This window comes from Pelecanus crispus, chromosome 16, assembly GCF_030463565.1.
Source record: "Pelecanus crispus isolate bPelCri1 chromosome 16, bPelCri1.pri, whole genome shotgun sequence".
Lineage (NCBI taxonomy): Eukaryota > Metazoa > Chordata > Aves > Pelecaniformes > Pelecanidae > Pelecanus > Pelecanus crispus.
The window spans coordinates 8,480,163-8,494,671 of record NC_134658.1 but is presented as its reverse complement, the minus strand read 5'-3'; the positions used below and the strand labels follow the sequence as shown (position 1 = coordinate 8,494,671).

Here is a 14,509-nt window from a genome sequence, read left to right as displayed (position 1 = left end):
CCCGTCCCTTCCAAGCGCCGCTCCGGGGTCGCCAGGGCCAGCCCGGGGCCCGCCAGGGCCAGCCCTGAGCCCGGTGATGGCGGCCACGAAGCGCTGGGGGGGGGGGGGGGGGGGGGGGGGGGGGACGACCTGCCCCACGTGACCCCTCCCCGGGGCGGCTGGCTCTCGCGAGCGCCGGCAGTGGCGTCATAGCTGCGCGCCGGCGCTTGCGCGCGGGGCCGGGCGGGAGGGCGCAGGCGGCGGCGGCGGCGCTTCGCTTCGCTGTGTCACGGCGCGGCCTGAGGGGACGGCGGAGCGCGGCCGGCCATGGAGTACCTCATCGGCATCCAGGGCCCCGACTACGTCCTGGTGGCCGCCGACACGGTGGCGGCCACCAGCATCGTCCAGATGAAGCACGGTGAGGGGCGAGGCCCGCGCGGCGCCGGCAGCCCCGCCGCTGCTCCGGGGGGGGGGCCGTTAGCTCTGCCCTCCCGGCGGGGAGCCCCGGCCGAGCCCCGCCGGCCCCGGGCGGGCAGGGAGCCCTTGGGCGCCGGTCCTGAGCAAGCGAGCAGGGATGAGCTCCCTGCGTGTGCTTAGGGTGCTCCGAGTGTCGGGCTCTGAGGCGGCTGAGGAAGGGCTGTTAAGATAGGCGGGTACGGGTGGAGAAAGGCTGCTGGCTGCGTCGGTTTAGGCTTTAGTCGTTGTAGGCGCTGCTGGCCGGGGTCTGTCGCTCAGGGTGAGCCCAGGTCCCAGAGGGCCGGCCGCTCGGAGCAGAGGTTCCCAGCCTGAGCCGCCATGGCCGCTGTGCTGGGCTGTCGTGTTAACTCACCGGTTCGGGTGAGCGTTGGCTTCTTAACCCAAACCTTGCTCCGTGCCGCCATGGAGGTGTGTGAAAGAACTGCACAGGGGTAAGATTAAATGCTTGGTTGTGTCGAATTTACTGGTAAAATGTTCACTGGAAAAAGGAAGTACTGGGAGTAAAAGCGTGAGTGAAATTCATAGCATATGAGCCAAACTCTATTGTTCTGGGTTTTTTTATGTGATAAAACATCTGGGGGATTATCAAGCCTTTGGAATTCTCTAAAATGAATTTTTCTGCCTACTGTTGCAGTAACTTAGACAGAAGCTTGTTTACAAGGTGTAGACTGGAAGCTTGTTTACTAGGTTTAGTGATTTTTCTCATCTAAATACCATGCTTTAGAAGCTCTCTTTTTTTTAAAAGTTGTAGATTGTAGTATTGATAAACATCCCATAAAATCGTGAATGTCATAGCTAGCAGTGCTTTCACCTAAAACATTTCACTTCAGGTCTGTAAAAGTCAATTGCAGTAGTGCTAGAAAGATGGCTGTGAAAGGTGGTGGCACGTACAAAATACAAATATAATCACTTTAAACTTTACTTTTTGTAAGTTAATGTTGGTTCCAAGTAGGTTTACTCACAAACTTTGAGGATGATATACTTAGTACGTAGGATTTGTCTTTAGGGGAAAAAAAAAAACCCACAAATTTCAGGTATTTGTTCAGAGTATTGGTGTTTACTAATACTTGCTTTAATTTGTAAACAGATTGCAAGGACTGATCAGTGTCAGTGGCTTCTCCTGAACATTCAAGACCTGCAGCTGCTGGGTACTTTAATAACTCCTGAAATCATATTAGAGGATTGGGATGCTTCATACCTGTCTTGCAGCAGAGATTATTCAGCAGCATTTAGTAAACTGAACGTGAAGTGCAGAGGTGGAGGTTTGGTGTTGTTCTCTAGGCCTACTTTCAGTATAGAGAAGTGGTTCTCCTTTCACACCAACAGCTACTTGAATTTTTCTGTCTCGGATGCCTGAGTGCCAGTCTGCTCTAGTTAGATGAGGCTACAGTGTTGGAGTGAGCACAGAATTGCCCTCAGTGTTGTTGTCGTGACAGCTTGGATTCCCTCAAATACACACAGACAAGTTTTTAAAACTGCAATTATGAGGAAGAGTGTAGCTTACTGTTCCTTAATTTCTGTGTGTATCAGTGGGCTGTCTTATAATTCATAATAAATACTTAATTTTTTTTTTTCTTTTTTAACCAAAAATAATGACAAGCAAAAACCTGTTTCTGAAAAAGTCTCACTTGCCTAAATTGCTAATTTTTTGAGACAGTCCTGGATATCAGGAAGAGGGGATTATTTGACATGGAGTTTGGTTCTGGATTTCCTAAGATTGCTTTCGCTCAATGTGTTGGTATTTCAGCTTTATACTAAAGGATTTACTTCTGTGCAGTGTATTTAGATAAAGTAGAATGGTCACTGAGCAAAATTCTTATTCTTGAACACAGGAAGCACCACATAATGTTATACTCTGAACAAAATATTCTGCATGAAGTTTTAGTCTTCATTTCTATGTAAGAAAGACCATGTGTTTCTGAAATGCCTCCTTTCCTGAAGGAAGCATTTTGTGCGTTTCAGCTTTGTTTCTCTTGGTGATGTGTTTAACAAGTCTTGTGTACTGTGCCACTAACTGTGAGAAGCTGAATGTTAGGGTTTGCTCAGGAAGACTTTTTTGGTGGTGTTCCAGGACATAATGCAGTTATCCAAGTCTCTTACTGTCTTGCTTTTGAAAGAAATCACGATGTGTTATGATACTGGCAAAATAATTAGTTCTTTCTCATGACCATGGCTCTTCATGTTCTTTTTCTTTGCCTAGACCATGACAAAATGTTTAAGATGAGTGAAAAGATCTTACTCCTGTGTGTTGGGGAGGCTGGAGACACTGTACAGTTTGCAGAATACATCCAGAAAAACGTTCAGCTCTACAAAATGAGAAATGGTGAGTGAAGGAGAACGGTTACTCACTGAGGGTTTGGAAGCAGAGTTTGTGATAGGTATAGTTTACAGTTGAATGTTGGTGGAAAGTGCTGTTCTCAAAGCTTCTCATGCTTTAAGGATTTGTGCATTTTTTTGTGTCAAGCAAAGGTGGTAGTGAAGACAGGATGAAGAAACGGAGATTAGACTATATAGTATAAACCAAGAGGTTTATCCAAAGCCCAGCTAACCTATTTGTAATATAAATGACACAATAATAGGCTTGTTATTAAATATTTCTCTTAATATGTCCATTGCATGACAACTGTTATCAGTTTTCCTGATACACCAGACTGAAAAATTCAGGCTACGTGCCCATAGTATTTTAATTTTTTTGAAGCTGTCTATTTTAATGGTATATGCAGATATGAGCTACCTGGATTTTGAGGGCCCTTTTTATGCTTGTAGCATTCAGAATAAACTGGAATTAGACAAATGACACTTTGTCATTAAAGAATATCTTGTTATTTCAAAATAGGAATGGAAAGTCAGGAAGTGGAACATGAATATGGATTTGTACTGTTATCAAATGCACACATTTCTTCTCTAGGTTATGAATTGTCTCCTACTGCAGCTGCAAACTTTACACGACGAAACCTAGCTGACTATCTTCGGAGTCGAGTGAGTAATAGCCAAAAGATTTTGGCAAAGGCTTACAGGGGAAAATTTCCATTTTCAAGTAATGGAGTCTGATGAAAAAGGTGGCGGCTTCTGTCTTTAGTGTTGAATTCACTTTGCTGAAAGGATTGTTTTATTAAAATATAACTTGATTTGCTTATTTAAAAAACTTAGCACATCACTTATCAATAGTTGATACAGCTATAGTCTTAAAATTTCAGCCTTGGGCCTGATAAACATTTTATTACAAACACTGCAGACAGCTGAGTGAAATAAGCCTCTTTAACATCCAGATAAGGTTGTCAGTTTTCATGCAAATGCACTGGATCCGTTTAATCTTCTTGGAAAATGATTTAATAGAGCAAAGCTGTTTGATGTACTTAGCAAAACAAGTCCCTTTTCTAAACAGCAACACGAGGCTTTCAGTAAATATCAAGTCCAAGTTGGAGCTGTATTTTCAAGTTACTAAACTGCAATTACTAATTTTTCTCATGGCAATTTTTTCAAAGTATGAAAAGATGTCATGAAGGGGCAAACAGACTTTTAAAGATCCAAGATTAGGAAGCATTTCATGAGCATTCTTCTCAACATGCTATATGAAAGAAAACAAGAAGAAATAGGAAGTTGAGAATGAAGTTGAACAACTCTGTTAGGGACAGGGCGTGGGATAAATTATGTTGCTGTTCTGACAGTATGCTGCACAGGCCTGAAATGATGTTTTACAGTAGCAAATAAAGGCCGGTATTAACATCAGGGCTGTATTGTTGAGAAATTATACATGTGTGGAGTGAGGCCCAGACCCTTCTTCAAGAACTCGTCTGTGGAATGACCAGAGATTGTTGTTCTTGTTTCTGACATGGATGACAGCTGAAGGCAGCAAGTTTTCAAGTTACTGAAGTTAGAGCGAGTCAGTAGAACTGAGTGTGGGGTCCTGCCTCAGTCTCATACATGAAACGCTACTCTTCTTGTTCAAATGACTTCTACCAACTACATGGATTAAGCGTGGTTTGTAGATGATGGCTGGCAGTGATGCTGCTTGCTTTAGCTTTTGCTCAGGTGTGATTTGGGAGGTCTGTGTGTGTTTTGTGGAACTCTGTGCAGTTTTTGAGGTTGATGTGAAGGAGTAATGCTGCTTGGTGCCTGGCCCAGATGGCTGTCGGCTGCCTGGTGCTGGTGGCTCGTCTCAAGGGCACCTGACCTGCACAGATGGTGTAGGTGAGGATGACTCTGAATGCCCACTTAAGCAGAGGCAGCTATTTCTTACATACGATTTAAAGTACCTCTAACAGGAGTAATTTAACAGGCTTTTTGGTAAACTTGCCCAGCAGGATTTGGCATTGATATGGCACTGTAGTCTTCCTCTGCCGTGTCCCTTGAGGCCTGATCCTCCCCGTCTCCCCTCCTTCCTGAGCCCGTGCCTGTCTTCCAGCTCACCTGCTCCAGATGGGCAGCACAGTGGGGAGGACACTGGCAAAGGCAGATGTGTTTATTACCGGAGACAAAATGTTGTGCTGCTGCAGATGGCAATGCCCTGGAGCAAGCGACGCACTCTGACACTACTGTCACACTACAGTGATCTCTATACTGTAGGGAGAACTCTTTTTCTTTAAACATAGCACTTAATGGTTTGTTTGTGGGATTTAGAATTTGATGATACAAACCTTGCCATCAGAATTTTTTTCCTGTGAATTTTGTTAACATTTTTCATCATAATTTGTGGGATACCAGAAGGATTAATGCTAGCTCTCTGTATCTATTTAAATTGCATATAGGATTCCTGGAGGCTACTAATTTAATTACGTGGATGATAAAAATAAAAAATGAGAAGGTAAAACATGCCACCGCCTCCTGTTAAGAGCAGGAGAGTAGTTTAGAATTAAAAAGTTTAGGGGAAAAGGTGGTTTGTTGCTGTATTGCCATTCACCGTGTGAAGCTGGTTCTGTTAAGGAGGGCGAGGAGGTATGTGGAGGGGAGTGGCTAACACTGAAGCAGTACTTTTACAGGCATTATATTGTTGTCGTGTCTCAGCCCAAAATAGAGCTTGTTCTGCATTGTTAATCACCATCTGGGTTCCCCCCTATGTTACCTCGTTTGATTTCATTTATGAACCCAGTGGCTCCAGTAGGCCCAGTTCCTGATGTCCTGGGGATGGCTGTCTTGCAGGGCAGTGCCTTGAAGTTGTTCTTTTGGTGGGAAGTATCAAGTGTAATGACACTGGGCTTGTAACTTAAGGCCATTACGGTACTGTGCTCTTTTACTGAATAGTCAACACGTGGTTTTTCATGACGTTGCTCTCTTTAAAACATGGGGGTTATGTGCCAGAGTAGGATCTGAAAAGGATCTTTATTCATTTCCCTTTATATGTTGCAACTGGGGCAAGCCTAGAAACTACTTTTGCATAGGTGAGTGGTGCTGTGGTTCCTCTTCCGTGGTTACTAATCGCAGCATCTCACTTCATTCACCTCCTGAATCAAGTGCCGGGGTCAGTACGTTTGACGTACTACTACCGAGATTGCGTGGTGGTGGGCAGTAGGAAAAAATAACCCCCTGCCCCTCCAAACCCCATGAAGTTCAGTTTCTTGTTGTGATGCTATGTTTAATTATAGGTGACAGGGTCTGGCCTGAGTCCAAAGGAAGACTGTCAGTTCCTCTCTCCTTGTCCACGCTTGGCAGGACGCTTCCTCACGCCCACCTTTCCCCCCTTGCTGTGACTTTGGCTTCCGCCAGATGTCACGCCGCTGCTTGTCACCGCCCAGCCTCCCGCTGCTGATCCTGTTGTTTTAGTGTATTTATCACGACCCTTCTCTTCAGCTGTAAATTCTGAAGAATTTCACATGTCTCTTAATTGCTGTAGTTATTTTAAATCAAACAGCATAAAGTGCAAAGCTACTTGGGATGAGAAATACTGCCTCTAATAGGAAGGTTAAGTTTGGGAAAAAAAAAAAAAATTTAACCTATCCTGGAGCGTTAGTCATCCACTCATTTGGTAGCCCTTTAATCGCACCAGTCTTCTAAAGAGTTTAGAACTGCTGGCATAGATTTGGTTACAAAAGCCAGGGCTGCCTTTGGAATGGATGAAAGGCTTGAGGTGTACAAGGAATACCGGTCCCAGCACAGATGTTAGTCCCGCTAAGACAGCAGTAAGGGGTGCTGTCTGCAAATTTCATTTGTAATCACAGAAGTAGTAAATAGATTATGTACGTTTTCTAATGTTTAAATCCTACCTTTCTTGAATAATAGGAGGGCATGGGGGATACTTTATTTGTGTTTGAGTTTTAAGAAGTTGTCTCGTAGACCATTAGCAGGAGAACTTACAGACTGAAAAACAGCTTACAGATTTGTTTTAAGTCTGTGTAACACCATTTATTTATGGTTGAGTATCTCGCATACACCAACGTTGGTAATTCAAAGTCACACAATAATTTGAGTGATCTTGTGTCATGGCTCTTAAATATCAAATTGTGTGATGTTTCACAATAAATAAATGATGAAATACAGACTAATTAAACGAATACAGCTGCATGGTAACTTGGTTCCAAATATTCTTGAATGCTTTGAAGATTAAATCACACAATTTAGTGATGTTTGATATATAACTGTAGCCTGCTTTATTCTTTCTTACTGTCTGGTGATGGTCAAAAATATAGTATCCTGTAATATTTTTTGAGTGCAAATTCACTGTGTTTGTTATCAAAATGAACTTTTTCCTGTGATTAAAGTTAATTGTTTTGGCTTTAGGGTGAAATTGTGTTTGCTTGTTCTAATCTGTTGTTAGTTGCATCATCATTTTTTTTTCTCATTTTGTTGCTTTGTTGCTCTAGTTTTGCCAGCATTTTAAGAGATATCCTGTTAGTATGATTAATAAGAAACATTATATAAATGTGAAAATACTGGAAGTATATAAAAGCAGTTTTAAAAAATATATAAATGCCAAAACTTTCTTCTGAGCCTACGTTTAAAAATAATACAGTGCATGCATGTTTCATGGTCTTATAAAGTACACATCTTGGACGAAGATGTATAGAGACATCTGCTTTTTTCATTATGGTGGAACACACTAAACCTAAAACACGAAGGAAATGACCAAGGAATTGCTGAACTTTCAAGTACAGCACAATAAGAAGGCATGTTTACATCATTACAGTTGCATGGTCCTTTTGGATAAGATGTAGATATTTCTCAGTCTTCTATGATAGGCTCTTGCTGAAGTTCATAAAGAAGAATCAGAGAAGACAGCAGCTAAAGCAGGCTAAATTTCTAGTTTAAGAAAACTGTTTCCAACCAAAGAAAAAAGCTACTGCTAACATGGTGTTGCAGTATCTTAGTAGTCAGTTTTGAATAGAAATAAACCAATTCCTTAGATCTTCCTCATTCACTTGGTCAAGGTAGCCTAATATTAAAGATTAAACTTGGTATGTGCAATAAAAATCTAACTATCAATTAACAAGACTGTATATAACTGTTTACACTGTATGTAAGCTTTCATATGTGCTAAAATGGTCTATGGTTAGCGGTAGCGTGACTGAGAAAAAAGCATGCTAACTTAACAAAGAAGTTCTTATAAACTGCAAAATGTTCACATTGTGCTCACATGTCGACAGTAAAAAATCCATGAGTTTTATGCTGAGATGAAAGAATCTGGTGTGAAAACAGAATTAAAGTTTTCTTGAGTTTGAATGTGCCATGAAAGCTTTTTTTTTTAAAAAAAAAAACCAAACAAAAACACACACTAGTTTTCAGGAGAATCAGAGTTTTATGTTTTTATTTGCTTCTGCATTCCGTATTACCAAAAGACCTAATCATTTTTAGATGCTAGTAGCATTTTATGGCAAAGAATTGTGAAACCAACTATGTTGCTATTCTGTAGGTGGCATGGGGAATGAAGTTTCAAAGATTTGGGTGTGGCTGCTTTAATGAAAACATCATTTGTGTTTGTAGACCCCTTACCATGTCAACCTTCTCCTGGCTGGCTACGATGACCACGACGGTCCTGCCCTTTATTACATGGATTACCTTGCGGCTCTGGCTAAAGCTCCTTTTGCAGCACATGGATATGGTGCATTCCTTACCCTCAGCATCCTTGACCGCTATTACAAGCCAAGTAAGTGGAGTCTGTGGAGACAAACGTTCTCCTGTTACCAATTAATAAATTAAAGGCTTAAACTGAGAGATTGACATTTGCTGAGTCAGAAGGTCCAGCACAATTGCTGTGATGCTACAGATTTGAATTTATTAGAATAAATGTAGCTTTAAAGATTGCCTTCTGTTTTAGTTGAAATGGTAATGTGAAACTAGTAAGCTCCTTAAAGCGTTTTCCTGTTTGAAGCATAACAGACTGTAAGTGAAGGAAGTTTCAATTTAGTCTAAAACACGACTAGACTTTCCTGGACCATTAGCTGCTAGTAGTCTGTTTTTAATAAATAACATTTTGATAACTTTATCTTCTACTTGCTTGTCTGTTGGCTATGACATGCACATTTTCCCAGAGTATCAATGTTCAGAGGGCAGTCCCAGATCTTACTGCTCCGTATCTTGGATTGGCTTTGTGTGTGATATATTAAAAACATACAAGTGAAAAGAGATTCCTAGCAAGATTATATTCAGTATTCTGAAGTGGTGGTGATGAAGATTGGTTGGTTTGGTTTACAGTTTTGTGCACGTGGCAGCTCGTGATCATAATTCTTGTACATGTCTGTACCTGTCTAAAGTTTTAATTTTAGAATCCTAATCCAGTTCTTACACTGCCAAGGAATAAACGTGGCCCCATCCCCACTTTACAGATGCGGAAATGTACAAAGCTTGGAATATTGTTAGTCTGACATCTTTGGCTTTAGCTACAAAACTACTTCTGTGTGCAAAGCTGAGTTCAGTCTCATAGCAGAGATGTTTACTTAGTAATCCTTTCATCCATCTCCTGCAAGAAATGTAGCTATAAACTGACAATATTATTCTAATGGGACTTGAGCCTGAACAGTGGATGCAGGTCTGGAAGAAACTCTGGAAACAAGTTTTGTGAGATCCACAGAGCTTAGGGTTTTTTTTCTAGTCACGTCCCTTGAAAATTATATTGCTTGGTTTTCACCATTCCTTGTGAAAAGAGAAAAATAGTGAGCTACAATACGTTGTCATGGCTTGTCATCCCTATAGAGTGCTGGATTTTATCCTAATGTGTGAGAATAGCAGGGGCATCACACACGTGCCTTTCCCATTATTAAAACTAATACCCAGCAGGGAACGTAGCACTAAAACCAATCTCCGCCTACTGTCACTGACTTGCAGCCGGCTGTGGACAGATGGAGCCGATTTAAAACTGTAATAAACTCGAGGAGGGAGAGACGGCTGGACTTCTCCGAAGCCCAGTGCCTGGCCATGGGAGGCAAAATTCCGTCATGCTTCCCATTCAGTGTAACAAATCGATTCTCAATGGCTTGTTGCAGCGTGAGTGCTTCGGTGCAGGGCATCCTCAGTACATCTGGAAAGTGTTTTCTGTGAGCTGGGAAGGAGAGTTTTTGGTGCTCAGCTGAAAAGTTGTTTAAATTTAATAAAGTTTCTGTTGAGAGAGATGGCCTCTAATTAAATCAATCTGTGGATGTTTTCTCTTTCAGGTATCACACGTGAGGAAGCTGTGGAGCTCCTAAAAAAATGTCTAGAGGAGGTGAGTTGCCAAACTTAGGCCCTTATGATCTTGAGAAAGGCATGTTTGTTTGCATTCATTTGCTGATGTTTTCCTGTTCCTCTTGTCGCGTTTTTTGCTGCCTTTGACAGAAGGGGTAATAAATGCACATTGACCAGATATGGAACAGCTACTGAGGAAAGGGATTTGTGGGCACTTGCATTGTCTTAGCATGGTTCGTGTCCTCCAGAATGTAAACTTGAAGCTTAATTGCTTTTCTTTACTTCTGCTTCTTCCATGCTTAGCATAGTATCGATACAGAGAGTCTTTGACTTTTTCCTTTTGTTTCTTCTGAACGTAATGCAAGCATCCTTCTGTTATTTGTATTACACTTAACTAGTGTATACTTCTAAGTGTACTTCTCTTCCAGCTTGTGAAGTGATACCTAACTGAGGTAAATATTTGACCTTAAAGTTCACGATCAATTTTAGCGTAAACATAAGCTTTCGGACTCCAAGGCTTTTATTGTAGGAAAATATTTTTTATCCTTGTCTTTAAGAGATTGAATTGAATGTAACTGGGAGGAAACATCAGGAAGAAGTACTCTAAAGAGGTTCTGTTTGAAGTATCTTTTTGATACGTACACTTTGTGCCCTAAGTTGTAGCACACACTAGTCTTCCTGCTTAAAGGTCTTCCTCGTTAACAGGCTTGTGTATTTTGTGTCTCTAGGCTAGGCTCGTCTAAGATGGATAGTCTTATAACAGAGAACAAACTCACGCTGATTGATGCCTGAGCAGTGGGAAAAAAAAAAACCCACTCTAGTTCCTAATATTTCTGGTCACTAGAACCGGGATGGAAATTTTGATGTGCAACAGCATATCCCTTAAATTATGCTCTCCTCTTTTATTTAAGCTTTGAATGAATCTCATCTCTTTTGTCTTTTTGTCTTTTGTTGAACAGCTTCAGAAACGCTTCATCCTAAATCTGACTTCTTTCAATGCCCGGTTCATTGACAAAGATGGCATCCATGAAGTGGACAATATACCCCTTCCAAAAGTGATGTCCTAACCTCTGAGATCTTTCTTCGGCAGTCGTCTCTTTTATTCACTTTTGGTTTTTTCTATTCATTTGTAGCACACAAGTCGTGTACTGCACTGGGAGGTCAAATAAAGATTGACATTTATATAGCCAGTTTTATCTTTTTATTCCACTGATCCTTCCTGGGGGTATTTAAGTAAATTGTTCCACAGTGAAGGTGAAACTTGATTTACTGTTAATGGGTGCACGTTCAGGTAACTTATCTTTCCTCTTCTGAGATTTTTACTTCCCCCTCCCCATAAGCTTTATGTGTGGGAAAACTGGTACTATATCTTCTAGATGACGACGTGCTGTTATCCACTCTCATAATTAAAGCTCAACAAACGCTGGGCAGGTGTTTCATGCTAAACATACAGCATCTACTTTATTTTTCTGAAGATGTTACCACTGTTTGCTTTGTAAAACAGTAATAATCAGGTTTTCAAAGACTTAATTTGCTTTTGTAATACTTTGTTTCAATCTAATCCAAGTGAAAGGTGAAAGAACAGATTTTCAAGTAGAATGGATTTTAAAATGCTAGTGTCACTTTTAACTCACCTGGCCATGGTTCTGTTACTGGGAAAGAATATTCTCCTGCTGGCACAGTAGGCTCATAACTACGTTAAGTATTTTAAATATAAACTGATGTATCAATTGTGTGATTTTTCTTAATTGATGTCTGTACATTTAGAAGTACGTGAAAGCAGTTCAATGAGAAATAAAACTGCAGCACTTTTCATAAATCTTTGAATTACTCTCAGCTAGAGCTTTGTTTCCACGAGAAGAATCACTGGTCTGTCTAGGCTCTAGATGATGCTTCCGTATAAAAACTCCATTCACAGAACGGCCTCAGATAATTATCATGTGGCTGATACTTGCAGTCTGCCCAGAAGTGATTCTTCTGAGAATAGTTTTCATTGAGACTGCTTCCTTGCTTGAATTTGCATTGAGTGAGTTAACCATTGAAAATGCTCTGTTTGGGCGCTTATTTTATGTTTCAATAAGCTTGGAAAAAGAATCTTGGAAACAGAAGGATGGATAGGTGCAAGACTGCAGGCTGCATTACTTGTGTGGCAGGGCATGACACCTAAGTTGTCAGTTTGGAAAGGTAAGAGACAGACAGAGCTGTCTTCATTTGTCAGAACTTTTTTGGTCTCGCCTCAGTAGCATGTTTGAGAAGGTTAGTCTCTTCCCCAAAAAATTGTCAGTCTCAAAGGCCAAGTATTCCCATCTTACTCAACATGTGAGAACTGGATTAGGGACTGAGACTTGCTTAATGTCACAGAAGTTTGCAGCTCCAGTGCCTTAACTCGCCCTGCCTCTGAAGACTGCCCTTACTTAAATCTAATTCTTAACTGAAGCCCCATCAGGCTTTGTAGTTTAATTTTTTCCAGAATGAGTTTAATTATCAGCTGGTTTTGTTGTCATTGCTGCAATGGCTTTTATTTAAGGCCAATGGCATCTAACTCTGAAACATTTTGCTAAAATTTACTTCTCTTTTAAAAACCTTTTCAAACTTCTAAGAAGTCGTCCCCAGCCTGATTGTTTTCTCTTGGCAGGTCACATTTAATGTGAGTAGAGTCTGAGTGTTCTAGTTCTGTGATTGAAATCTCGCCCTGCGTGTTGCATTAATGTATTTGTTTAGCTTAATATGCAGCATCTCTATTTTACTGCTGCTGTTGAATGTTTTTGCAGGTTTCTTGTCTCTCTTTTCAAAGTTGTCATTGCAGAGTGGCTGAGCTGATGTGATATTTTTGTCACTGCATGCCAAAGTAGTAATGCCTCCTTACTGGAGGTACGCGTTATTTCAGACACCAAAACTGGGGTGTGGTGCTGTTAGATCATGTGAGTCTGGCAGAGAATCTGCCTGGAGTTTTTATTGGCACCTATTTGCATGCAGGTGATTAATAAACATAAAACAATTATTCCCTTGCAAACACCCTTGTTGCATTCAGGTTGGAGTGGAACATATGTTTTGCCCGAGGGCAGGGACCGGGATCTCAATCCCCCATTGAGTGAAAGATACAGGGGTTGCATCAGAAGCCAACAGAGCAGCAACCTCTGGGAATGAATAAATACAGACGTTTACTGCAGAGCGGCGGAACAAAAGAACTGGCCCACAATGAGATGGGAGCCTAGCCTCTAATGAAGCAGCTTCTTCTGAGGACTTTCCAAGAATTTACACCTTTTAAGGAAAGGTGTAATACTTTTGCTGTGTGGCTTTGGATTGTTTCGAAGGTGTACAGTGCTGATCTTTAAATTCAGAAACATTCAACTTTCATTTTTAACAGGAATATATGGAACCTGTTTGAAAAATCAATGCTTTGAGTTTCTCATTTGCATTACTTCAGGAGAAGAAAACCTCTTACCTGCTTTAAGTTTAGCCCTAAAGCTTGTGGAAACCATATTTTGCCTAGAATGCAGGAATGCCTTTTGGAAAGAATTCACCTTTCCATTTGAAAAGCATCTGTATTTATCATGACAGGCCTCTCTTTCATAAGAAATCTCCGAAAGAATTGAGCGCTGCAAGAAAGTACTGCTTTCTACTAATAGGTTTTTGGTTCTTCATATTATAAAAAATTAATGTTGTAAACCAAGGTAACGTATTCCTAGGGCATTGTAGCCAGTGAGCTGTTCTGCTTTGCTTTGGCTGGTAATTCTGACCATATGTTTTACTACCAAAGCCTCAGGGCCTAAAGAGTTAACAAGGCACTTTTTCTCGTTTTAGGTTTCCTGTTTAATGCCGGTCTCTTCCTGAGCACTGTGCGTGTAACAGATCATTGCACCAGCTCATCTCTTCAAGAGCTTGGAGTTTGCTCCAAGATCGGTTTACAAGGGAGCGGAGCCTCTGTGCCTTAGGCTGCGTTACGTTGGGAGTGCTTTGCTGAAAGAAGGATGTGGGTGTAGGTGCAGTGCTTGGAGGTCTTTTTCTTGGTGTTGATTAGACCTCTTCATGGAAGAAAATCTGCATTTCGTTGTAGAACTTCATGCATACTAGAAAGATTGGCACAGAGGGGGTCATCAGTACTCAGACGGCTGGCTGGCATAATTGTTCTTAGCACACGTTTGTAACGCCATCAGGACAGTTCTGCAGTCCTAAAAGTGACTAGATGGCTAGAAGTCGTCTTGAGTAATGAAGCTTCTCCCCGCATGGGATGGCCAGTGACAGCTGAGCAGACATGCAATTAAAAATTAAAATGGCTGAAAGGTAAAAACGCCCTCCCCTATTGCTGTGTTCAGCCTTTACGTGGAGCGGCTGGCGGGGGAGAGTGCCCCAAGCTGATTCACCTGCACGTTTCCCCAAGCTCTTCCAGTCCACGAAATCTGTGCCCCCGTTCGGTGAAACAAGCCAAGAGATGCTTCAGCCGTGGGTAGGTGAAATGCCT

General features: G+C 41.5%; 1 protein-coding gene across 3 annotated transcripts; it reads left to right on the top strand.

Annotated features, from left to right (window-relative positions):
- The first annotated feature begins 291 nt into the window (after positions 1–291).
- Positions 292–11,233, top strand: PSMB2 (proteasome 20S subunit beta 2). Of its 3 annotated transcripts, none has more exons than XM_075722164.1 (6): positions 292–397; positions 2,657–2,779; positions 3,365–3,435; positions 8,371–8,533; positions 10,038–10,087; positions 11,007–11,233. In XM_075722164.1, the coding sequence occupies exons 1-6, from the start codon at positions 307–309 to the stop codon at positions 11,112–11,114; spliced, it is 606 nt and encodes a 201-aa protein (XP_075578279.1). In that variant the 5' UTR covers positions 292–306; the 3' UTR covers positions 11,115–11,233. The 3 variants fall into 3 exon arrangements, with proteins under 3 accessions (XP_075578279.1, XP_075578280.1, XP_075578281.1); XM_075722165.1 differs by having other exon boundaries at positions 307–322; XM_075722166.1 differs by lacking the exon at positions 292–397 and adding an exon at positions 822–887.
- Positions 11,234–14,509: the final 3,276 nt, after the last annotated feature.

What these genes read in the sequence shown, in the direction of transcription:
- PSMB2 (XM_075722164.1), top strand. Translation starts at nt 307, where the DNA reads ATGGAGTACCTCATCGGCATCCAGGGCCCCGACTACGTCCTGGTGGCC. An exon ending in TGACCGCTATTACAAGCCAA is followed by an intron (nt 8,534 to 10,037) that starts GTAAGTGGAGTC and finishes TTTCTCTTTCAG; the next exon opens with GTATCACACGTGAGGAAGCT. An exon ending in TAAAAAAATGTCTAGAGGAG is followed by an intron (nt 10,088 to 11,006) that starts GTGAGTTGCCAA and finishes TTTGTTGAACAG; the next exon opens with CTTCAGAAACGCTTCATCCT.